This window comes from Carassius carassius, chromosome 5 (genome assembly GCF_963082965.1).
Source record: "Carassius carassius chromosome 5, fCarCar2.1, whole genome shotgun sequence".
Lineage (NCBI taxonomy): Eukaryota > Metazoa > Chordata > Actinopteri > Cypriniformes > Cyprinidae > Carassius > Carassius carassius.
The window spans coordinates 27,328,070-27,353,340 of NC_081759.1; the positions used below are offsets into that span (position 1 = coordinate 27,328,070).

Here is a 25,271-nt window from a genome sequence, read left to right on the forward strand (position 1 = left end):
TCAGTTGCCAGAGGCTTCAGCCACTCTGATGAAGTCACTGGCTCGGATTCACGTGAATGCAAATAAATCAATTCATCTGACTCTGGGATTGCTGTGATAGGCTGGCACTGTGAACTCTCTCTCTCTCTCTCTCTCTCTCTCTCTCTCTCTCTCTCTCTCTCTCTCTCTCTCTCCTCTCTCTCTGGATACATGTATGTACATAGAAACGTTCCGTAAACTCCAAAGAATTTTATATAGTAAAGTACAGTTTTGTTTTGGTTAAAAAAACTATAATAATAAAATTGTAATAAAATATCTAAAACGTCACATTAAAAAGAACAACATCTCAGCAGGAGAAAACATCAACAAATAAATGAATAATTAAGTAATGACAAAAATGAGAGTGAGAGAGTGAGAGAGGGGGGGGGGGGGGGGTCTGACCGGGGCGGCTGCCTCAAACACACAACAGTGTCTTTCAGTCATCGAAGAAGAGTTCCTGTACACGAAAACGGTAGGTTTTTCATGTCATTTAAAACGATTTAGAAACTTTATGCTTTTCAGTGGCGTTTAGATTAAAAGATAAAACAGCTGTAACGTCTGTATGTCTTATGCTAGAGCGTCATAGGCTTTTAAACTGCAATTCAGTACCATTTCACGTATTATTTTTAATTTATTGAAGTTTTTTGTCAATCATGCATTGTTAAAAAAAACTTTATAAATGTATTGATTTATAGGCTGTTTATTTGTAATTCTATGTATTTTTTATGCTTAGCTTATAGCAAGTGAATTACCTTGAATATGTATATCCTGCTGTAAACATCCTGTCTAAATTAAATAACACAAATCTCTTATGGATGTAAGTACATAAAGATAATCAAATATCCAGTGATTTCAACATCCAGATTAGACGCAAACAAAACAACAGTATTACTGAGTTGCATACTGTGTTTAACAAAGTTTCTGTGTGGAGATGTAGAGATGTATGAGGTCTGCTCAAAGCTCGTGTTCTGTAAATACTGTGATTGTGCTCAGACATTTTTCTCTCTGGTGGGAGTGTCAAGTGTCCATTGTGTATTTGTAACCCAGAGCGAATTACCAAACATCTTATTTTTTTATTTTTCCATCAATGAAGGGCAGCAAAGAATGACATCACCAGATAGTCCAGGAAAGAGCATACTGCTCACTCACGGGGTGCTGCTGGTGCCATCCGGTATTACTGTGCCTCTAAATTATTGATTAGGTCTAAATCACTGGGGCTACAGATCTCTGCTAAAACGCACGCGCTCTTTTTTAATCCGAGGTATGTAAATATAGACGATCATTTTGTGTCTTGTGCCACTGTCTAAGCCCCTCATAATGAGATACATGACAGGTAGATGAAAGGCTTGGGAGGATCCCCTAACCGTCACCATCAGAGTTGTGTTCTGCAGAGCACAGATGCCAGCATCAAATCGGACAACATAAGATCAGCACACACCCAGCAGCATTATCTATATTATTTGTCAAGAAATCTGTGTGGAGATAGGGCAATAGGTTCAATATTAAAATGAACACACCATGTGCAATCACACACATATTTAATCCTCAAGCTCTGCTTGTCCTTGTGACCTTCTTCTGGATGTATGGGTAAAAATGAATAAATAAATTTTTTTAAAACAACTCAAATGTTTTACTAAATTGACCCTTTTATTAAATTTCATTGACCTAATGAAAACACAGTAGGCAAATATTACTAACTCTATTACTAAATTAGATCACTTCAAAAATCCAAAATGATTGTATTCTATTGCATTTATGTAGACCTATTGTTTTATATATGGGGTGTAAGTAATATAAGTTAAGCAATAATAAGTAAGTTGTAATTTTGTTTATAATCACTTCTTATAAGATTAGGAAAAATGTTAAATAAATTTTTCCAGCCATTAAATTGGCATCAAAAGAAAAATAAATGTTAAGACTATAAGATATTAAATATTTTACAATTGTTAATCGTATTAGACTACAATCATTTTAATTATATTGTGTGATATCATCCCACAGAAAACTGAACTTGATCATCTTTTATTGTAGAATAAAAGTGCCAAAATGGGAAATGGATCGATGAAGCTGAACCCTCTTAAGCAGGTCAGTGGCTCCACCAAATCCAAAAACAACGGAGAATCAAGCTCGGTTTCTCAAGTTCTCAGAGTTAGAGTGGAGGAATTGGAGAGTCAACTAAAGAAGAAGGATGAAGACTTGAATGCCAAAGAGCTTCAGATCAAACATCTAGAGGAGCAGCTGGCCCTGCAGAGACAGACCATCTCTGAGATCTCTGACACTTTGAGGAACAAGTGTCTACAGCTCAGCAAGCTCCAGGATGCACTGAAGAATCAGGGGGAGTTAGGTCTTCTGCCATCACCTATCAAAGAAAAGGTCAGTCAGTGTCTCACTGGCCTGCTCAGAGATACCCTCAACAGGAGGAAAGGAGCAAAAGCTGGGGTTTCAGCAGAACCTTCATCTAGAACATATGATTCCAGTGGTATACCAAAGTTCTACTTTGAGAGTGCACGAGTCTGGAAAGAACAAAGGTGAGAGATCTGCTTTATGTTCTGCTTTTGATCACAAAGACAACTTAGTTTGATTGACAGTTGTGGTCATAGTAGTTGTGTGTACTTAAGCAAAATGAGAAGAGAAGAAAGGATAGCAGTATTTTATTATATTTCAGGTGACCTTAAAAGGTCATGCAATAATGTGTATGTGCTATATACTGTGTTTGTGTATTTGAACAGGAATATTCATTATTGTATCAAGCATCCTCAAAGAGCTAAAATAGATGTGCCATTTTTTTTACGTTGGCAATTAGTCAGTGTTTTTCATATGCTAAGCTTATGGGAGACCATGTGCGTAGATGCTCATTATGTCAGGAGGCTTAAGTTGGTTTAATCTGCCTGCAAAACACCATGCTGAGGTGCGCTTCATAGCGTGAACTGTCCAATTGGTCTTTCTTTAAAAATATGAAGATTTACATTACCACTATCACAGTTTCAAGCTAAACAGTATTCTTTTCATTTTTCTTTGTTCCTCTTCTAACAAATGTGTTTCTAACAGTATAAAGAAGCTCCTCACAGATGCTTTGAATAAGAACCAGTATCTGAGAAGACTTGAAGTGCAACAGGTCAAAGACATGGTGGAGTGCATGTATGAGAGGACGTACCATCAGGGAGAATACGTCATTAAACAAGGAGAGCAGGGAAACCACCTGTTTGTGCTTGGAGGTAGAAAATTGAGTAAATGATTGTATTTTTCCATTATAATCACTTACTATGCATTAATATAAAGATAATACTGTACATGGAACCCAGTTTTAGTCATTAGCTACCACAATTCAGAATAAATCACAACTGTTTTCTCTTTATGAATAGGACAAACCAAAGTGAATTAAGGTGCAAAAAACACAAATTGTGTTTAAGTACTGTTTTCACTTACAGATGGCAAACTAGACGTCTACCAGCACAGCAAGCTGCTCACATCGATAGCAGTCTGGACCACATTTGGTGAATTAGCCATCTTGTACAATTGCACCAGGACTGCATCAGTCAAAGGTGAAGTATTTCCTTTGTGCTCCATTCTATTTCTCTCAATGAGCTGTTTCTGACAAATATGTTATATAATTGGTTAACAGAGAATTCAATGGTCCCTGCATGTCAGCTCTGTGGGTTTATTTCATGCTGTGACCATGCATTGGCCTCATGTTGCAACAGGCTATCAAATAAACACCAGCAAGAGCTAAAACAAAATTGTTTTGTCTTGTAGCCTTAATCTTATTGGTTTGGCTCTAATTTTGTTAGTTTGTTTGTTTGTTCGCGTGGCCGGATGTCAAATGCCTGTTCTTATAATATCTTTTATTTCCACTCCTAAGAAAACAGAGATGTGTGGTAAAACATGATTTTTACCAGTAATGTTAAATTATAAGTCATTATATTTCAGTGGTTAATTCTTAATGTGACCGTTTATTCCTCTACAATAAAGTGTAATCACTTCCTAATGGCCCTATTGGAAGCAGCTGTTGTTTCTTGGTTACTAAACTACTGAAGTTTAAATGGATGCCACTGAGCGAGGAACGAGGACGCTTACCTGCTGTTTTGTTGTGATCGCAGCTGCCAGCAATGTGAAGACATGGGCCCTCGATCGAGAAGTCTTTCACAACATCATGCGGATGACTGCCGAGGCTCGACACGAGCAATACCGCAACTTCCTGAGGAGGTAATCCAAACTGCTCATCCCTCCCGCTGTTTACTGTGCTGTCCTACCACATAATGTGAAGCCAAGCTTTAGCTGGACCAGAAAACATCAAAGAGTGGTCTTTGCATGAAATGTTGTGGAGATCAAATAAAGCTAGGATTTTTTTGGGGTGGCATTAGTCATGCTATTAATAATGAAGGTCAGTTTGATGGCCTTCATGGTCTGGTCGAAGTGAACTCTGTGACCTTGCTTATGTAACTATCAGTTTAAATAGCAAACATGAAAGGAGGAAAATGCAGTAATTCAATTTGAGGGCTCTGGAAGACATTCTATTAAGAAAAGATTGAGAGATATGATCTTATATAATCCTGTATAAGATTAAATAAACACAAATGTTCTCCATAACCATCACTTCATTCCGAGTCGAAGGGGAAGTCTTAAACTGCTTGTATTAGTTTAGCCATATAACAGTCATAGATCAAAATAAATAAAGAAACCAATGTATTTTATGACCAGTGAACACTGGACTGATGTCATGTTGCATTAAATGCGTATGAGACACAAATGGCTAAAGTTATATTTAGAAAACCAAATGATCTTGCAACTGTTCTAACATTTTATTTAATTACATTTTTTATTTTTAGTGTTTCACTTCTTGCCAGTCTACCTGGGGACAAACTAACTAAGATTGTGGACTGCTTAGAGGTGGTAAGTAACACTTTTTAGCATTAATATTGCTAAAAAAGAAAAATAACCAGTCCTCTCAGGGCCGAAATATATATCCATCTGTGCTGAATACTTGTTTTTAAATGTCTAGATCCAAAGGGACAAAACAGTGTTGATATTACATCTTTCTTCACTCTGGCCCAGTCTATTACCATAGTTATTTGACTAAGGCTGAGCGAAGTGTTCACTCCAATTGAGGGGACGAGTGATTTGTTAAAGATGTTTTTAGCAGCCAGTACAGGCTGCTGACTGATTTATTCCATTTCACCATGAGGGGCCAAAAGTGAGTTTTTCTGAAAGAGTGTGGGCTTTGTCAACTCAGTGTCAAATAAGCCTCCTCATGTTCTTCCATGCTGAAAAAACGTCAAGGACATTCTTTTGGATTGTCAGCTCCTGGGGTCGAATGGGAGAATGTCGTTATTCAATCACTCCGATGGAGTTGATTATATTCCCCTCTCTAGGGGTAAGAAAGCAATGTAACCCAATAGTGGCCCAGATGTTTTGGACTGAAACATGCAGATAATGTGGAACTCTATCATTAAACAGTGGGGAATGGAATGCAGACGGGACGCTTGGAGCAGACAAATGTTTTGAGACCCTCAGAGGAGTGTGGCATGCCTAGAGAGATTCTCTAATGAAACGGCAGAGCTCTGTCAGAAAGACAGTTGGGTATGGAGATCACTTGAGAACATGGACCAGCAAAACCTGCCTTGGAATGTCTCTGACGGACAATGTTCTAGAATGTTTAAATGATTAAGTTTGGAACTCAGGTTTCAGTTTCTTTTGAAACATTTCATTCCACTGTAAATAGAACATCATTGTTGCAAATCACTTAGTCTGCTATTGAACTGGAGGGATACCAGTTTATTGATCAGTTCAGTCATTTAGTTTAATGCAACAGTTATTGTTATTTATTATAAAGAAGTTGAACTGTTAGTGAAGTGTTACCTTAATGTCACTAATCCAATTTCGAACTGCTTTTAATGTGAAATCACACTTTAGTAAGTTTGTAAAGTACGTAAGCAGTAAATGTAGGAGGCATATCTACTTATATCACTGTAGAAGCAGACATGGCGTCCTTCCTGTTGTCTCCCTGGGGGGATCTCTCCGGGAATATGACGGCACTGGCTTGATGGTAAAATCAATAGCTAAATGAGTTTTGTCTTGTGTTTCCTGATCAGGAGTATTATAATCAAGGAGACTACATCATCCGGGAGGGAGAAGAAGGAAACACCTTTTACATAATTGCCAATGGAAAGGTAAATTGCTATATATTATCATCAGTTTGTTTTGTTAGTCTTGGTTCTGTGCATTTATTGCATTAGTGTATTATTCTTAACACTGAATTGTTTCTCATTCCATGGGGTTGCTTAAAATAAAATGCAAACACATTTCAGACGGAGGTTGATGTGATCATTACCCATTTCTTCCTTCCCAGAAGCTTTTAGTAATAATAGCCCTTTGTCAATGCCCACTGAATACAACAGGTACATTTCTAAAGTATTTATTACTACCCAGTATAGAGGTTATGCTATACACCAAAAACAAAACATAAAGTGATTTAACCCACTCGAAGCACCATTTTTCCACTCCTCTAACCCTCATGGACTGTGGGAGGTTGAACGCTTTCAGATAAATCAGTAATTCGACACTGAAGGGGTTAAGAGACAGGACTCTCCACTGGGAAGCAACAGGAACTGTTTAGCATGAGCTAGTCAGGCTTGGATCCCCTGTTGATTTCTTCTTTGCAGTCGTTCAAAATGGAGTGGGGAGGAAGATGTTTTACTGAGGGGGAGAGAATTGAATTACCGGAAATGATGGTTCTCGTCAGCCTGTCGCCATCATGTCCGAGAGCGTGTCAGGAATTAGGCCATTAGTAACAGCCACCAAAAACGGGCAACCAGAAAGGTCAAGAAGGTCATCGTGGTTTTGAATGGATCGGAATTCAGTGAACTAACTCAATTTTTTCAGTGTCATTATTGTTGATTACACACAGTGTGTGATGCAGCATCTCAACACACATAACCTCTATATAATTAAATATAGATTTGGACTATTAATCCAAATGCAAAATACAGATCATACCCAAACCCATACGTTTGTTCTCTTAAACTGGTTAGAAACGTAACGTCTGTCTTTCTGTGCTACCCAGATTCAAGTCACACAGAGCACACAGGATCATGAAGAGCCTCAGATCATCAACACTTTGGGGAAAGGGGATTATTTCGGAGAGAAGGCCCTCATCAGGTGCTGTCCTTCTTCAATCCCCAGCTCAATTCTCATTTGCCCACTTTAATCCTGTTTCAATAACCTTTTGGTGTATGAGGACTTTTTGTATTACTGTAGTAGCAGAGAGCAATTTTGTCTTGTCGACGTGTATTTGACTTAACACAATATTATTACAATCAAATCCACAGAACTGTCATTTTAGGAGCCATTTTTAGCTCAGTTTATGTCTAATGCACTTAACATGTGCTTCGTCAAAACACAGCGATGATGTCAGATCTGCGAACATAATCGCAGATGAGGATGGTGTGGAATGCCTTGTCATTGATCGAGAGTGAGTTCCCATTTCAAGATCATCATAGAGATGCTTCTGATTTTGTTTTAATCTCGCTGACAGTAACAGTGGTCTTTTCTTAGAACCTTCACTCAGACTGTTGGGACTTTTGATGAGCTTAAAAAGTACCTCCAGAGCTATGTTGAGAATTTAACACGGGACGATAAGAAGAGAAATGCTAAGTAAGTACTAGCTGTTTTTTTTTAATTATATAAACTTAATGACCTCTACATTGTGCTGTCAAACAGTGTTTTCAAGTGAGTATATCCACCAATCTCCAATTGACAGAATATAACTCATATAATTAATAACATTTACATATGCACATTTTACTTTTTAGATTTAAGTATTTGAATCCCCAGTCCTCCTATTTATTTATACAGTGGGGTCCAAAATGACTTTATCAGCAGAACAATGGTCATTGTCACAAATTTGCTCATTTAATTATATTCAATGAAATTCATTCAGGAGGTCAGGAAGCTGCACTCCTCCCACCACCCCAGTGTCCCATGACATGATAGAGCTGAAAGAGCGAGAGAGCAACTTTGCATCCACTATCCCCTTTAGCTGCCTTGAGGTTATTGCCACGCTGGGAGTTGGAGGCTTTGGCAGAGTTGAACTGGTTAGAAGCTTGTTGACAATAATCCCACGTCCTCTTTATCATTTTAAACATTTCCATGAAGGGAGGGAATAATATGAGCAATAATGATGCCAGTTTTGCTCTAGGTGAAAGTGAAAAATGAGAATGTGACGTTTGCTCTGAAATGCATCAAGAAACGGCACATCGTGGATAACAGACAGGAAGAACACATTTACTCCGAGAGGAGGATCTTGCTTGAGACCAACTCTCCTTTCATTGTGAAGTATGTTCATCTGGTTTTAGTCATGCCTGTTTAGTCTTGTGAGTTTTAGGAAATATTGGAACATCTTCAAAATAATAATTGAACTTCAGTGTTGCTTTTAAAGAGACACTCACGAATCAAATGTAGAGAGAAGGATCGTAACCAAATAAAAGAGAAAAGCCAGTGGCAGTGAGTGTTTCGATCTAATCTCTACATTTTTCACTTTAGAATGTACCGCACTTTCAAAGACAACAAGTATGTGTACATGCTGTTGGAGGCATGTTTGGGTGGAGAGATCTGGAGCCTTCTTAGAGACAGGTTAGCTCCATTTCAAGTGGTCAGTGTTCAGTGGTTTAAGACATAAGCTGAACGTGTCTCTGTTTTAATACAGAGGGAGTTTCGATGAATACACTGCCAAGTTCTGTGTGGGCTGCGTAACAGAGGCCTTTGACTACCTACACAACAATGGCATCATATACAGAGACCTGAAGCCTGAGAATCTCATGCTGGACACAGATGGATACATCAAGCTGGTAAGCTCCTCTGCTACATCAGCAAGCCTTACTCAGTAAACTCAGTGCAGCCAAATCGATTCCAAGGATCTTTCCTCAGGTGGATTTTGGCTTTGCTAAGAAGCTCAAGTGTGGCCAGAGGACCTGGACGTTCTGTGGGACTCCAGAGTATGTTGCGCCTGAGATCATTCTCAATAAAGGTCACGGTCTCAGTGTGGACTTCTGGTCTCTTGGAATCCTGATCTTTGAACTTCTCACAGGAAGGTTTGCATTAACTTAAGTTTTCATGTTCTTGTCATGTGGAAGACATTTCTTAATACATATGCATATGAAAGACAATCATATTGTAAAATATTTGATCTGATTGTTCCTGAAGCCCCCCCTTTACTGGCTCAGATCAGATGATTATATACACATTCATTCTGAAAGGAATTGAGAAAATGGACTTGCCTAAAAAGATCACCAAGAGGCCCGGTGACCTTATTCGAAAGCTGTGCAGGTAGGATCATGGATCGTTTGAATGTTTTTTACATGTTTTTTGAACCGATAAACTATAATCTGATTTTGCTGTCCTCTTTCTTTCATGAAGACAAAACCCTTCAGAGCGACTGGGGAATTTGAAAAATGGAATAACTGATATTAAAAAACACAGGTGAGACTACAACAGTCACATTCTGGTGCTGTTTGACTAAAGAATGTCCTCAAAGGTTATTTGAAATACTCATCTCGTACATAAGAACCAAATATTAATCAGAGAGGATTTAAAAAAGTACAGTATGCTTGGTTTTTCACAGTGATGGCAGCTCAAAAAACCCAAGATCTGATTTATTGTTCCACCAAAAGTCACACTGAGGATGTTTTAAACACGTTTCCATCATGTTAGGAGACTACACTTGCATTTAACTTTCTGAAAGCTGGGCATCAATAAACACTCATTTTGAAATCTGTGTCATTGTCACCTACATTGTACATACATTTGACAATGGTGATTTAATTCATGATGTTGCTTTTTGGTGTTTTAGATGGTTTACAGGGTTTAGCTGGAGTGGTCTGAAATCCAGAAGTCTGATATCGCCACTTAAAAGAGAGGTACAACACACCTACATTACCTGGACAGAGTTTATCTTATAGGAATATGTCATGAGATGACATAGGCCTATAGAATACCAAATATATATTTATTTTACAATCACAAAGGCTGCAATTATTTCATGAAAAAAAGTAATGAGTGAAATTATTACAATTTAAAATAATTTTAAAATGTAATTTATTCTTGTGATGGCCAAACTGAATTTTTCATCCGCCATTAATTCAGTCTTCAGTGTCACATGATTCTTCAGAAATCATTCTAAAATGCTGATTTGCTCAACAAATGTATTATTGTCGAATAGAGTTGCAATGCTTAATATTTTTTGTGGAAACTTTTGGAACACTTTTTTTTTCCTTTAATGAACAAAGTTTTTTATTTGTAACAACGTAATAGTCTTACTTGTCACTTTAGGTCAGTTTAATACATCTTTGCTGAAAAAACAAAATAAAATAATATATATTTACTGTATATTACTGATGCAGTAATATACATTAATGTATCAGAATATCTTGTTTTCTCTTTTTCCTTGTTTTTCTCCAGGTGAAGGGACCCACTGACCACAGTTACTTTGACAGTTATCCTCCTGAAGAAGAAATCCCTCCAGATGAAACGTCAGGTTGGGACACAGACTTCTAACTGACCCCTCAGTTCACCCATGTGTTCAAACAGTGTGAGTTAAACAAAACTCTTCTCCAACATGCCAGCCTTTCTTCCAAGGAACCTCATACCATTAAGTCAACAGAAGCAGTGTATGTGCCACAACAATGGACTCCTTGACCGGAGGCCGCTGTTAGTGCAGTGGGAGGCACAGCAGAGGTGGACAGACATAAGAAGGGAATTGTTTCACCGGGAAATATACTCATACATTGTGAAGATAAACGTTGCTGTATTTGACTGAGATGTCAGAGCAGGATCAGTTTGTGAGAATGATGTAGCCAGGGCATCAACCACTGGTAATATTTACCTTTAGAAGTGCAGAAGGGTTAGTGGTTTGTCACGAAGGTGAGATGTTCCTGGTGATGTCACATATTTGAGCTCCTGAAGGTAATAACCACCTGTGACTGTGAATGCCACTGATGGAAGTTTCAAAGGTTAACCTCAGCGGGTGACTGGCACTGCACTTTGTGCAATTCAAGCAGAGATATGTGAATAGTATTTTTAGTGATTTTTCCTAGAGTTTGAGTATTTCAGGTGACTGTAACTTCTGCACCTGAGCCAAATATGTTTGTGTTGATGTAATGCTTGGTGCTTGCTTAATTTATCCTTGTGAATAGGAAAAATGTTTCATTTTTAGTGTGAGAATTGACATTTTGTTTAGTCATTCTACAAGCTATTTTGCAATAATTGTAAATAAAAATGTCTGTTGAAATGTACAATTTTGTTCCCAGCAGGCGTCAGTGAACTCTAGTGATTTGTAAATGAGAATATCTATTAAATAATGGAGTTTGATGTTTGTGTGGTAACTTTCCAGTCCTTATCGACCCATTAAGCCATTTACACCAGGTTCCATGATGCAACAGTCTCAACATGTTTTTGATTGCATAACAATGCAATCAATATTCAGTAAAGCTGTGCTGGAGTCCTTCATTACATGACAGACAAACACGTGGCTACATAATTCTTAACACTTTATTGAGTTTTCTTTGAATGGTCTGCCAAAAGGGCTTCTTTCAACTAAAGAGATGTGTGACAAAAATAAGCATTCGCACTCATTCGAGTCATGTGATTGCTTCCTTTTGCCCCCCTGTCTGACCTTTGTGCGGCAAAGCTCCATGAATATTTAAAGAAGCCCCTCTGCGCTTCACAAAATTAAGATACAGAAGGCATCATACAGAAAATAAATAAATGCTTTTAAAGGTCATTTCCATATACAAATATAATTTCTTATGAAGCTTATAATACAAAGCACATCCTTTCACCTACATCATAACATTTACAAAACGCACAGTGTGGTGGAAGCCTTCCAAAAAATATATTACACAAATATAAAGGAGTGCTTTACATAGTGTTTCTTGATGTATGTTATATATTAAGATAATAGCCCACTTTAACATATATGTGTACATTTCTCTGTTGTCCATAGGTTGAATTTACATCAACAAAAAACTCCAGCTTGAATGCACCCCGTTTATGAACATGCAGCTTACGATATGACATTGCTTTACTTCTAGGCTAATTTCAAAGTAAAAACAGAACAAAATGTATCATTACAGAACAGATATCATTATTGGAACCAATGATCACATTTTATCCAAACAAACTGGTAGACTAAAAATATTCTGCCAAAATAAAACATTACATAAGTTAAATATAAAGTTAATATTCTAGTAGAATATTTTTATGTATGATGGTAAGGCACTTTATATAGGCATTGTTATGTTAAAGAGAAAAAGGCTTATTATAACCTACATACAATTTTCTTAATCATCTTCCTGAACATATCATCTGAAGCATTTCTCATTTTGAGATCTATTTGCAGTTTTCAGAGGAACAGCAGAAAAGTTTTTCACGTGAAACAGAATGCTTGCGTATACATTATGAATTTGGTTAATGTGAGGATTCAACTTGTATTAGTAGGTCAGATGGAAACATGATTGAACATATTTACAATTGCAAGTAAAAAAAGCCTTACTGAACAAAATTAAGTTTACAAAACGTGATGTAACACTATTACATGTAAGCTCGTAACAATGCACATTTTCTGAGAAAATAAATATATATATATATATTCTGAAGATTAAAGACATTCAGTACAGAATCACCCAGAAATTAAACACTTTTTTAAGCTTAATGTGGAAAACTGAATATGAAACTTATATAAGTAAGAAATTTAATATAAATCTTGGTTATTTTTATTTTGATTTTTTCTTAAAGGTCCTCTTTTCAGCACATTTGGGCTCTGGAGTAAAGTCTACCTCAGTATAGCAGCCATAGAATATGAACGATGAGAGTCAGTCAATTCCTCTGTAGCAAAATATATAGCTATAATAAATGACAGATCATACAAACTGTACAGAAACATGATGGATGACAGCAAATGTTTTTCCCTGTATGCTTAACTGCTGAGGTTATAGAAACATGAGAATTTCCTGGTCAAACGCAGACAGACAGTCTCTTCATATGCTCATATCTCTAGTGATGCATAAAGCCTCCTGCTAACAGTAATGAATTCCTTCTGGAAAAGCAATTTGCTCTTCACAATCCTTAAAGCTGGAGATAGTTCTTCAAGGGTTATGAAATGAACATCTTCAGTCTTTCTTCCAGTGCAAAAATTTGGAATCAGTTTAAGGAAGGAAGGCTGTAAAAGAGACCAAAGCGTTTACCGACAGGCACAGGAGTCCACTGTCATATTGGGGTAGACCTTGAGGACCACGTTCTTGTCTTCATCAAAAAAGAGGATGCTGAGGGAAGACATCTTCTCCGGTACACAGCAGGGCTCTGGGATGCCCGGGACCACCCCCACCGCCCGCACGATGCTCTGAATGGTGGCGTGGTTTGAAGGTTTCAAAGACTGGAGGAGGTCACAAGAGCAAGAGGTTAGACATTTTTCAGAACTTGTTACTGTGTTTTGGACTGTACAGTTTGTTTTTGATAAACCAGTCAAAAGCACTGGCTGTCACTAAACTAAAGGGTGAAAAAGAAGTAAAACATTGTGGATTCACTGTCTGTGAAAATAAACTTGTTAAGAAACATTTGAAGAGCAAAGCAAGCATGATAAAAAAGCCATATTAAAAATAGCTAAATTAAAGATTAAATAAAATAAAATGTAAACAGTAGAAAAAAAACCTAAACTAAAGCTTAATGAAAATTAGAAATGTTGATGCTTTTGCAACTAACTCAATATGAATACTAAAATTACTAAAACTATAAATACATTTTTAAATAAAATAAATGAAAATAAAAAAGAGCATAACAAAATAACTAAAACAAATAAAAAAATAAACTGTATAGAAAAACATTGGCAATGCACCAATGTTACAATTCTGGCCAATAACCAATAAATTGTAGATATTAAAATGCTATACTATTTTATCTAAATAAATTAGTTATAAAAGACTAAAAATCAACCATTTTTACAAATGAAAGTGAGTTTAGCAATTATAATGTTCATTATGATAAATGGATAATTGTTTTGAGATTTGCTAAAGATGACATTTAATTATATTATTATATTATTAGGACTGTTAGACAATGTTAATCAAAAAAGGGGGGGCATGCACTATTAAACATCCACTGACACATAATAAGAAAATCACAAATTTGCTTAAACAAAATGAAGTCAATTCTTATCTGAGAGGATGGTAAGGGGATTATCCAGATATTGTAGAATATGAAACAAATGCATCTTGGTTTTGTATAATCAGCTTTACTACATAAACATAAACTTCAGTAAACTGCCACATAACTGAAGTAAATTAGACTTCATGTTTCTTTAAATCCATTGGTAGCAACATCTCAAAGTGGTAATGGGCAGGTTTTGTGATGAAGAATGACAAATGGTGTGATAATGGAAGTTGCCCACAGTGTCGAGCGGAATGATTTACAGCTGTTCTCCTGACTGCCACTAGGTGGTGCTTATAAATCACTTCTCTTCATGCCTGTCACTATCCTTTTGCCCACTGCTTAGTGCTTGCATTGCTTATTCACTTCTCAAGTAGATTGTCTCACAACAAATTTGAGTTGTGCCAGTAAACTAAATGGGTGCTTAATTTTTAAACAAATCCAGCAAATTTTCAACAAAAAATGTGTGGAACCATAAATAAACAACGTACCTTTGGCATGGGGAACTGACATGACCCTGAGCAGTAGTATGCATCAAAAGACTTGGGGGAGATAATCCACTCGCTCCAGCCAATATCTGCAAAGTCAACCTTTAAATATCTGCGAGCACAGTTCTTCGGCTCGTTCCACTGCTTCTTACGCGCTTTCTTAATGGTCTGCTCATCGAACTGCAGGAGAGGGGTCTTGAGCCGTGGATTCTTGCGAGGCTTCTTACGAGGGCGCTTGACTGCTTTACTCTCCACTGGATCATAAGGGCTGGTCTCATCCCATGTAGGTATCTCATAGGGGTACTCTGGGCCTGGAAGCTCATTGTTCTGTAGTGGCAGCAGGATGTTGGCAGACCGTTTGGTCCGATGTTGTGAGGAGGCACTGCGATTATGTATTTCGAGCATGTGAAGATTAGGCACCAGTCTGTTTTTGTGTCTCTGCAGGGTGGACACGACACTCTCAGGCTCTGAGATAGCCGAGTCATTTGCGTAGACCAGAATGTAAGGAGACCTATCTGACAAGAGTTTCTTCCAAGGATGATGTCCTTTTGAGTCAATGTCAATGCCTATGAGAAGCTGGTCGTGTCGCTTGGCTTGGTTGACTACACGAGTAATGTCTTTCCACTGCCATGATATGAAGTCCTGGTACAATGTGGAGATGTTAATGGAGAAATGGTCGACTGTTCTGGTGGTGTTATCCACATAGCTAAAGCTCCAGACATTAAGGTGAATATGACCTTGTCTTCTGAGGTTATGGTGAGCACAACTTTTGTGCCTTGTGCATCTATGGCTGCTGTTGTGCAGGTCACCAATGTAGTAGTGCAGCGTTGCTGAGAGAATGTCCTCAGACTTAGTGAGGGAAGTGAGGTTGAAGATCTGTAACTGCTTACTATTGATGGTCCCTAATAAGAAAAAAACAAGCAAACAATAATAATAATAAATAAACAACGTTGCATTACTATCACTCTTCATCTGAAACTCATATTTCAGAAGACAAACTTTGTCTATGGATTTTTCATTGACATATGATCACTGAGTTTTAATAAAGATGAGTTAGAAATCGTATGACAAGCATGATAAAACCAGAACTGAACACTAGGGGGCGATAAGAATTTAGGACTGTGCTGCCATGTCCACTAGTCACAAGAAACTGGGCTTGTTTTTTTCAGTCTCTCATAAATGTGTAAATTCGCGTGTTGCGCTTTTGGTTGATTTTTTTTTTTTTCGAACTATGTAGGAACAATCGCTAAACTCTAAGATGCACTCTACATAACTTCATTAATAATCGTTCACTATTTAGTTTACCGTACATGTGCAAGAAAAATATGTATTCCGTGATTTAGATTGCTAGGTTATTTTTGTGAATGTAACGTACAATCATTAAAAAGGCAATGCTATTGTGGTGTGGAAAGCCGCTTGATTCGAGCTTGTTTTGACGAGAGATCTGGCAACACCGGCGCCTACGCGCTAAGTGTGAGCAAAGAAGCGCACTTCTCAGCACGAGAGAAAAGTTATAAAATAAATTTATATAAAGTATATTAAAATGAAATTTTATTTTAAAACAACAGAACAGTATCAAAATCGTTGAATCCACTTGCAAAACATTAAGACTCGTTTTACAACAGTTTTACAATCAACGAGTAGGCCTAACACCTGCGATGTAGAGTTGGCTCATTACGTTTATCGACATCTAATAACATCCCTTTTAAAGCTTTAAACGTATTATTTAACGTCTGAAAAGATTTATGAAACGCTATAGGATAAGCTATTGGCCTCGAGCTGCTGTCTCACGCAAATCAACAGGTGTAATAGCACCAACTGCAACACAAGCTGTTACAGAGTTAGGCTCCTTTAAGCTGTTATTATTTGTATATACAGGAGAAGTTATGGACGGACTGACAGACAGCCTCGGTGTTTTTTCATATATATGGAAAAAATATGCATTTTAAATTGAATGTAAACATGCTGTCACGCATCAAACTTTTTGGCGTTTTGTGCGGAAAAGTACATTTCGATAAAAACAATAAGGTGAGTAGGTCTATAAGAGATTTAGATTTTTGGGTGAACTTTCCCTTTAAGAGATCAATCTCAAAATTAATTAACAGACAAACACAACACAAAAATAAAGTGGGCTAAGAGAAAAAGAGAGGTGGTATTACGACTCATTACTTCATTTAGTCATTTACTATTAAATGAATTGAACACCTACCCAAATGCCCTTTGAAGCTGCGGACAGTGTTCCCGTCTTTGAGAAGGAACCCCGCGCTGGTGTATTTGGCGTAGAGCATCTGCATGTGTTCTGACAGCGTGTCCTGTTCGCTTTTCTTTGCATGTTGCTTATCTTGTGCCTCCACTTTCTGTCCAAAATGCACGTCTTTTGAGAAACCCATGAAGGGTGGTTTAAGCACAGCACCGTATCCACAGCACAGATAACCCCATCCCAGCAGGAGGACAAACAGTCGTTGACAGCGATCCATGCTGGAGGTACGGGACTGCTGAAGCTGATCTAGGTGTAATATATCAGTGCTGAATGCGCTTCCAGACTCTTGTCTCTTGAGAGGGAGAGCATCACATGGACCCCCAAAATAAGGCAAAGACAGCGAGAAAAAGAAGGGGGAAATTTAGACAAGATGTCACTTTGGTTTACTCAAAATAGTCCATATGCAAGTTTCCAAAGATCGACGTTCCTGCAGCAGATATCGCAGTCCCTGTGCAACATATGCGAGGATGTCCGTGTGAGTTTGATCTGTTGTAGTCCTGATGGTCAGGCTTGATCCTCGGTTTTGTGTCTGAGCTTCGCTGTTCTCAGCCAATAGCGCCTCTTCCCTGCGTTCGTTGAAGGTAAAGCTTGTTGCGCTAGTAATATATAGGGCTCATGGGAGCAGTCGGACAGTGTTGGTAATCCGACTGGTTTCCGCGAATCGGTTCATTTGAACGGTTCTTTTCAAATAACCGGTTCACTGAACAGAGTGTGCTGTTAAGTCACCACGCGTTCCCTAACATCCATCTCTTTGTACTAGTTTTAAGAACGTTTATTATCTGCTCACATTGTTAAAGTTATGATTCAGCTCACAAATCCACTTGGAAATTATACATGTAATTTGCATTTACACTAAACACAACTAAAGTTAATTCACATCACTTTGTTGAAATAGTTTTGCGTTTAATAATAATAAATAATAAAACTGTCATACAATCAATTCTAAACTTCTATAGGCTACACAATCTTTTAATTTAGATATTTAGATAGTCGTAGACTCGTAGTAGGCTATTCACACACCATTGGTCAATACAGGCTTTCGGGTCAATGATTCGGTTGTCATGTGCGAGTCGGACTTGTTCAAAAGACCCACTTTGACCGACTCGGTTAGGTAACCGTTCTTATTCATTCAGTCCAATTCAAGAACGAATCCTATAGACCGTTTTTGTGAACCTTATGAAGTGATTTACTGAGAAGATCCGATTCGTTTCTTTACAAAGAGAGGAATGCGCAAGGAAAGTTTACGTGACAAAAAGAAAGAATAATAGAGGAGTAACTATTTTTTCGCGATATATATAGCCTACCACACTGAAAATAGCTACACGACGTGGAAAATACATTCTTTATCAACACGTTTGGGGCATCAAAACAAACATTACGTCTTCGTCGTACACTATGCACGCTCACAGCTGTCTCTATGAGTCGTGTGGATCTGTGTTGTAATGCTCGATGGTGAGATCCGTGAAACGTCTCTCAGCAAAGCTGTGTGTCTGGGCTGACGCGCTGAATGACATGGCTTATGGGGAGCATTAAAGGCTCTCTGTCTCATTTAGCTGAGCTCAATGGCGATGAGCAGACACATCCTGCACAGCGGAGTCTGATCCGGATGCTGCACCGCGTCCCCTCCGCACACTAGAACACGGCTTCAATATCCTCTGTCACGGTCTCGCTTACAGGATCATTGAGGAGGAAGTGATTGACTCCCACCCCAGACATCTGATGCCAGTGGGCATATTTTCAAGACATGGTTTTGTCAGATCTGTACCCGAGGTATACTGTAATTGCTGTAGTGAGAAAATATGTGGCCTGCCTCAGTAACCTATATTTATCATGTTTTATTTCCCACCAAACTCTCCAAAGGAGAGTCCACTTTAGGATAAGAATCCAGATTTTCACAAGCACATCTGCTACGTTGATTTGTAGGTGTTTGAATGAACTGTGCCGTTGTGAGGGACTGGAGTGCAATTTCATCACACTGCCACTCCACCACATGAATAAGGACTGTGGCCTGTGAAGTTAAACAGTTATGAATGTGGGTGAATCACCACCCACTTCTCTTGCCTTCATCCTGGTGATTAAACAGAAACTTTATGTAGCTATATACACTTTTTCTTCTGGCAGATTGAGTATGACCTGATATTTTGTATTGCAGATATGTTGGGGACTATGAGTGTGTTATCAGTATAATCTTATATCATTATTTTATTTATAAAAATAATAAAAAAACGTTCTGATTTTCAAACTCCCTACACTGCAAAATTAATTAAGTAATAACAATATATTGTTAGAAATATATACACTAATATACAAAGGTTTAAGGTCAGTAAGTTTTTTTTTCAGCAAGAGTGCATTAAATTGAAAGTCACATTATAGACATTTAGAATGTTACAAAAGATTTTTATACAAAGTGCTGTTCTTTTTTTTTTTTTTTTTTAAACACCGTCTACTGTGAAAATATAAATCACCATATTAGAATGAGTTCTGAAAGATCATGTGACATTAAAGACTGGAGCCTTGCCATCACAGGAATAAATCACATTCTAAAATATATTTGAAAATGTAATAATATTTCAGTTACTTTTTTTTAATTTATTTTGTGTAAATATAATACAGCCTTGGACAGCATTAGAGATTTAGATTAGAGACGGTCTGTTTGCATATTCAGTCTAGCGTGGATTAAAGCTGTCCTTTTTGCCATTTTTTTTACTTTTCGTAGTGTAATGTTTCTTTCTGTTAATTAGCTTTTTATCCAGAATTTGGCCAAAACTAGAGTGAACTGGAACCATTCAAGTACCACGATGGCAACATCAAATACCATGAGCCACCACCATAGAAGTATCTTGCTGACTCCTTTTTGTAGAGTCGCAAAGACAAAATTATTGACTGATGGATATCTAATTCCGGAACTCTCTGCAGTATCTCATGATCTGAAATCATGTGGAATGGGTGTCGTTGACCATTTCATGGAGTGTTTGGCAGCTTTTAGACAAAATGAAGCTACAAGCAGTCATGCGGGGACATGAAAGAACCCCCATCTTTCTAAAGGGCTTTATCTTTGATTTGTCCAGACAAACAGAGGAGTTGTTTTAGATAAGAGTACAATACAAAGCTCAGGTTTCCAAGTAAGTGACTGCATCATCAGACAGTCTCTGAGAGTCATGTCACCAAGTGACTCAAATGTGTAATTGTAGATGATAAATATTTTAAAAAGCACACAGTAATTAATAAAAAATAAATAAATAAGACATAAAATAAATCAGTTTATTTTTTTTTATTTTTTTTATTCAGACACTGTTAAATGACTATTGGCCTTAATATGCCACTCGATGCATCCAGATGTTGTGCACAATATGGAGTCATTAATGTAGTTAATGTAGATTAAATTAGAGGCTCCAAGTGCTTTTTAATACATTTAATTGGAGAGCGGTGCACAGGAACTGTTAGCAGGTTTTCTGGTGACGTGGTCATAAATGACAACATGCACATATAGGTCACATTGGACAGGAGTTCGGATGGAGCTATCGCCGGGTGCTGCCTGTTGGGTTAGAGAAATAATAATTAATATTAAGCTGATTGAACTGTTTAAAAATGCGAACAGTTTTATTTATTGGATAGCTTTTGGTATGTCAGATCAAATTTATTGCAACAGAAGAAAGCACTTCATAACTTCCTTTTCCCCCCATGAAATGATGAAAACTACTTTTGTATTAACTACTAAATTTGTATCTGTTACATACTTGTTCTATTTAGAGGAGACAAAAATGATTCACTGATTCATCTTATACTTGTGTTACTTATTTAATTACATTCAATTAATATAATCAATAATGTAGTTACATTTCTATTTATATTACTAAAGGAAAGGAAAAATACATGTCCTGCAGTATAAATGTGATTTGATGTTTAAACATCACTCTGGGTGTGACTTTAAAATATGGACTCCATAGGGTGCCTCCACCAAGAATATATAAGATCTTAAGCCAGATGGGATCTGTTATTAAAGGGTAACTGTCAGAAGATTTAGATTTACATTCATTCTGTGTATTTACTGTACATTTTGTCTGGGCTAACATACACATATTGTTTAGAGCAACGATAAATGCAAACATGTGCTGAACATTGCCAAAAAAATCAAAAGAAAGAAAACAAAAAGCAATAGCTGTTGATTTATAAGGACTGGTTATCAAACTAAACCACCTACTGCTACTTTGGAGGGATAACCAACATATTTTCATCAAACGCGAACATAACCCAAAGAAGAAGAATTTGGGTTTATCATTTTGAAACATTCACAACATTGGCTATATCTAATGGGTCGATAAAACAAACAAACAAATCAAATTCAGGGTTTAATATTTCACAATACCGCCAGTTTGTATGAAGGAATGCATCCACATGGGCAATGAGGTCATGCCTGGTGGGGGCCTGAGGTTGGATTCTGGGTGCACTGGCGGTTTCAGTGTCTGGGTTCCTTAGCCTCCCCTCGTTTTTAATAGCCGGCCTGGTCGGGGTGTGCTCGACCACAGGCAATACTCGCCTCTGCCATCTCGCCCTCAACGAGGCAGCCTGGGTGAGTTTGTGTTCAAAGAGGCCAGTCTGCAGCATTGCTTCTTTTCCAAAATAGCATGCACTCATAGCTCCTGGGCACACAGGCAAAAAAACAGTGGCACAGGTTCCAGGACTGAATTTCGCGGTTCCTTCTAACCCACTCTGATGGATATTTCCAGAGATTGGAACAAAAATGCTACCCAGGTGCAACACTATCTTTCCACTTTACACAGAAGTCATTTGGTACCAGCCGGCAGCCATATCTTCCTGTAGCTGAAGCTAAGCAGGGTTGAGCCTGTTCAGTACCTGGATGGGGGACCTCCTGGGAAAACTAGGTTGCTGCTGGAAGAGGTGCTAGTTAGGCCAGCAGTGGGTGCTCACCCTGTGGTTTGGGTGGGCCCCAGCACCCAGATATAGTGATAGGGTCACTATACTGTCATCAAGCACTGTCCTTCGGATGAGACGTTAAACCGAGGTCCTGACTCTCTGTGGTCATTAAAAATCCCAGGATGTCCTTTCGAAAAGAGTATAGGTGTCACCTTGGCATCAGGGCTGGATTGGTAATTGGGCATACCGAGCATTTTCCTGGTGGGCTGACGCACCTAAGGGGCCGACAGAATGTTTGTTTGTTTTTTTGCAGAGGACTAGTGTTGCTTTCGTCAATGAAAATTAAGACTAAATATCGTCGTCAACTAACCTTTACCACGTGACGAAAAAGAGACGAAACGCAACGTGAATGCTGGTTATGTGATGATGACTATAATTAAATGTATAATGCAATATTGTTGACGAATAAAAACGAGACTAAATGTGGTTTACAAAATAAAAACTATGCTAAATTGTCTCTTCATTTTCGTTGACCAAAATTAGAAGAAACAAAATGTTATAATGTTATTTCGTTATTATTATTATTTTGCAGTATTTCTGTTTCCTGTGTCTAAACTTTAGGGGCTGCATCAGGTAACACTGCGCAAGCGACATCACTTCCTTAAGCCCCACTCATGGCATTATTTAGAAGACGACAACAAACAAAGTTAAATCTGATACAGAGAAAGGGACTGATGTGTGTACTATGTTTGGTTGGTAAAATAAACATTGTAAATTCAAATCAGAGCGTCTTCCGTGTCTGGAATGGATGTATTCTTGAGTCTATAAGGTAATAATAATATAATAATAATATAAGATAAACTTGTTTGAAATGGATTTGACTAAAATAACATTTTAGTTTCATCAATACTACTAGGTACTTATACTATATTGACTGGGTTAAATAGAATTGCATTACTAAAATACAATTTTCACTGACTAAAACTGACTAAAAATCAGTTTTCGTCGACTAAAACTAGACGAAAATAGTAATGGATAATTCTGACTAAAATGAGACTAAAATGCTCAGACTTTTAGTTGACTCAAACTTGACTAGACTTAAAAAGAGTATGAACGTGACGAAAATGAATAAAAACTAAAATGACAGCTTCTCACAAAGACTAGACTAAAACTACAATTAAAACAGGCCACCAAAAACAACACTACAGAGGACCATAATACAGTTTTTAAAACGTAAATTCGTCCTTTGCGATTTTTTGGCCAAGTCAAATCAAGTGTGTTCATAGAGGTTGGTGGCACTGCTGAGGTGGTATGGAAGCCCAGGTTTCTTTGACAGTGGCCTTCAGCTCATCAGCATTTTTTGGTCTCTTGTTTCTCATTTTCCTCTTGACAATACCTTAAGGTCTAGTGAGTTTGCTGGCCAGTCAGTCACTCCAACACCATGGTCATTTAACCAACTTTTGGTGCTTTTGGCAGTGTGGGCAGGTGCCAAATTCGCTGGAAAATGAAATCATTATCTTCAAAAAGGTGATCAGCAGAAGGAAGCATGAAGTGCTCTAAAATGTCTCGGTAAGCGGGTGCAGTGACTTTGGTTTTCAAAAAACACAATGGACCAACACCAGCAGATGACATTGCACCCCAAATCATCACAGACTGTGGAAACTTAACATTGGACTTCAAGCAACTTTGGCTATGAGCTTCTCCACCCTTCCTCCAGACTCTAGGACCTTGGTTTCCAAATGAAATACAATACTTGCTCTCATCTGAAAAGAGGACTTTGGACCACTGGGCAACAGTCCAGTTCTTCTTCTCCTTAGCCCAGGTAAGATGCCTCTGATGTTGTCTCTGGTTCAGCAAATTCCTTGACACCTCTGTGTGTGGTGGCTCTTGATGCCTTGACCCCAGCCTCAGTCCATTCTTTGTGAAGTTCACTCAAATTCTTGAATTGATTTTGCTTGACAATCCTCATAAGGCTGTGGGTCTCTCGGTTGGTTGTGCATCTTTTTCTTCCACACGTTTTCCTTCCACTCAACTTTCTGTTCATGTGCCTGTTAGGGGCCTGTTGATATGAGTGTGATACATACATACATACATACACTACCAGTCAATTTTTTTTAACAGTAAGATAGATGCAATAGAAATATCCAAAGATCTGCATTTCAAAAACAGTAGCATTTAATGCTAGTACACACAGATCTGTAGAACAAGTAGGTTACAGAATGTAATGAAATACAAAAAACTAGCCTTGAAGAAGTCTATGCTATGTCATTCAGTACAGTAACATTTTCACAAATCATACTGTAAACTTTCATAAGAGCACTAGACAAAGTTATTGTAGTTATGTCTTGTTGCTATAAACAACTGATAAAATTATCCACCCTTAAACATAAAATAACACATTTTGATGCAATAAATAGGGTATGATTTAAAAATAGTCATCACTCCAAAGCCTGGGTACTGCCATGCATATCACATCTTGTTTTGGATAAGAAAATATAGTTTTATTCGCATTGGTCCATGGAAACCTCTATGAAAACACTTGACTTGAAAAATCATGGGTGACGAATTTACACTTTAATAAAAAGTGTTTACTTGTTCTACACTCATGGCGTGTGCACACATTAGGATAGGTTAGATGCCTGCCTCCACTGCTCCTGCTCCTGCCTCCTGCCTGGCTCTTTGGCCACATCACTCTCCGCAGAGCAAGACCGTTCTTGATAAAGCTGCTGTGAAAACGTGAGAAAAGCTGATGAGGAAGAAGTTGGGGTGCAGCGATATTTATATAGGTGGAGCAAAATACTTAATCGCCCCTTCTATAGCACATTGTGATTGGGTGGTTTACGCTGTGAATACAGGAGACAAATCAACGGGCCACTGGCTGCTGGCTGTCCCAAAAATAAACATTCTGTCGGCCCCTTAGGTGCGTCGGACCACTGGGAAAAAGCCGATATGCCTGATTACCAATCCAGCCCCCCGAGTGGTGGCCTGCCTGAACCAAAAAATGCCATGGCCGATTTTTTTGTCCCAGTCCAGCCCTGCTTGGCATCCTGGCCAAATTTGCCCATTGGCCTCTGACCATCATGGCCTTCTAACCATGGCTTAATCACTCTGTCTCCTCTCCACCAATAAGCTGGTGTGTGGTTGGCATTCTGGCACACACTGGTGGTGGATGAGGAGATCCCCCCTCAAAAAGCACTTTGAGATCAATTCAGTTCAAGTTTATTTTTAATAGTGCTTTTTACGATACAAATCATTGCACAGCAATTTTACAGAAAATAAAATTTCTACAATATTTAGTGCCTAGAAAAGGTCTATATAAATGTACTGATTTATTATAATTAGTATCATGACAGAAGGGTTTCAAAAAGACTTGAAAATGCATCAACATTTCTGCATGATTATCTGCCATAATCAACTGATTAGGCACTGCATCGAAA

The 25,271-nt window shown here is 38.0% G+C and overlaps 3 protein-coding genes across 4 annotated transcripts in view; 1 reads left to right on the forward strand and 2 right to left on the reverse strand.

The window, feature by feature from the left end:
- The first annotated feature begins 317 nt into the window (after positions 1–317).
- Positions 318–11,426, forward strand: prkg2 (protein kinase cGMP-dependent 2). Of its 2 annotated transcripts, XM_059550360.1 has the most exons (19): positions 318–490; positions 2,050–2,546; positions 3,067–3,233; positions 3,447–3,560; positions 4,116–4,221; positions 4,845–4,908; positions 6,108–6,185; positions 7,079–7,173; positions 7,418–7,486; positions 7,570–7,668; positions 7,955–8,108; positions 8,213–8,349; positions 8,557–8,646; positions 8,720–8,861; positions 8,941–9,104; positions 9,217–9,339; positions 9,430–9,492; positions 9,863–9,929; positions 10,471–11,426. In XM_059550360.1, the coding sequence occupies exons 2-19, from the start codon at positions 2,065–2,067 to the stop codon at positions 10,564–10,566; spliced, it is 2,310 nt and encodes a 769-aa protein (XP_059406343.1). In that variant the 5' UTR covers positions 318–490; positions 2,050–2,064; the 3' UTR covers positions 10,567–11,426. The 2 variants fall into 2 exon arrangements, with proteins under 2 accessions (XP_059406343.1, XP_059406344.1); XM_059550361.1 differs by lacking the exon at positions 318–490 and having other exon boundaries at positions 2,040–2,546.
- A 115-nt stretch (positions 11,427–11,541) lies between these two features.
- LOC132141118 (bone morphogenetic protein 3-like) lies at positions 11,542–17,668 on the reverse strand. Its single transcript, XM_059550362.1, has 3 exons — positions 16,909–17,668; positions 14,703–15,601; positions 11,542–13,441 (listed from the first exon to the last, which is right to left on the reverse strand). The coding sequence occupies exons 1-3, from the start codon at positions 17,174–17,176 to the stop codon at positions 13,250–13,252; spliced, it is 1,359 nt and encodes a 452-aa protein (XP_059406345.1). The 5' UTR covers positions 17,177–17,668; the 3' UTR covers positions 11,542–13,249.
- Positions 17,669–20,276: 2,608 nt separating this feature from the next.
- The window catches only part of cfap299 (cilia and flagella associated protein 299), a 51,326-nt gene continuing 46,331 nt past the window's right edge, over positions 20,277–25,271 (reverse strand). Inside the window, exon 6 of the mRNA XM_059549170.1 lies at positions 20,277–20,494. Coding sequence (XP_059405153.1) covers positions 20,372–20,494 — 123 coding nt within the window. The 3' untranslated portion in view covers positions 20,277–20,371. The remainder of the gene's footprint in view (positions 20,495–25,271) is intronic.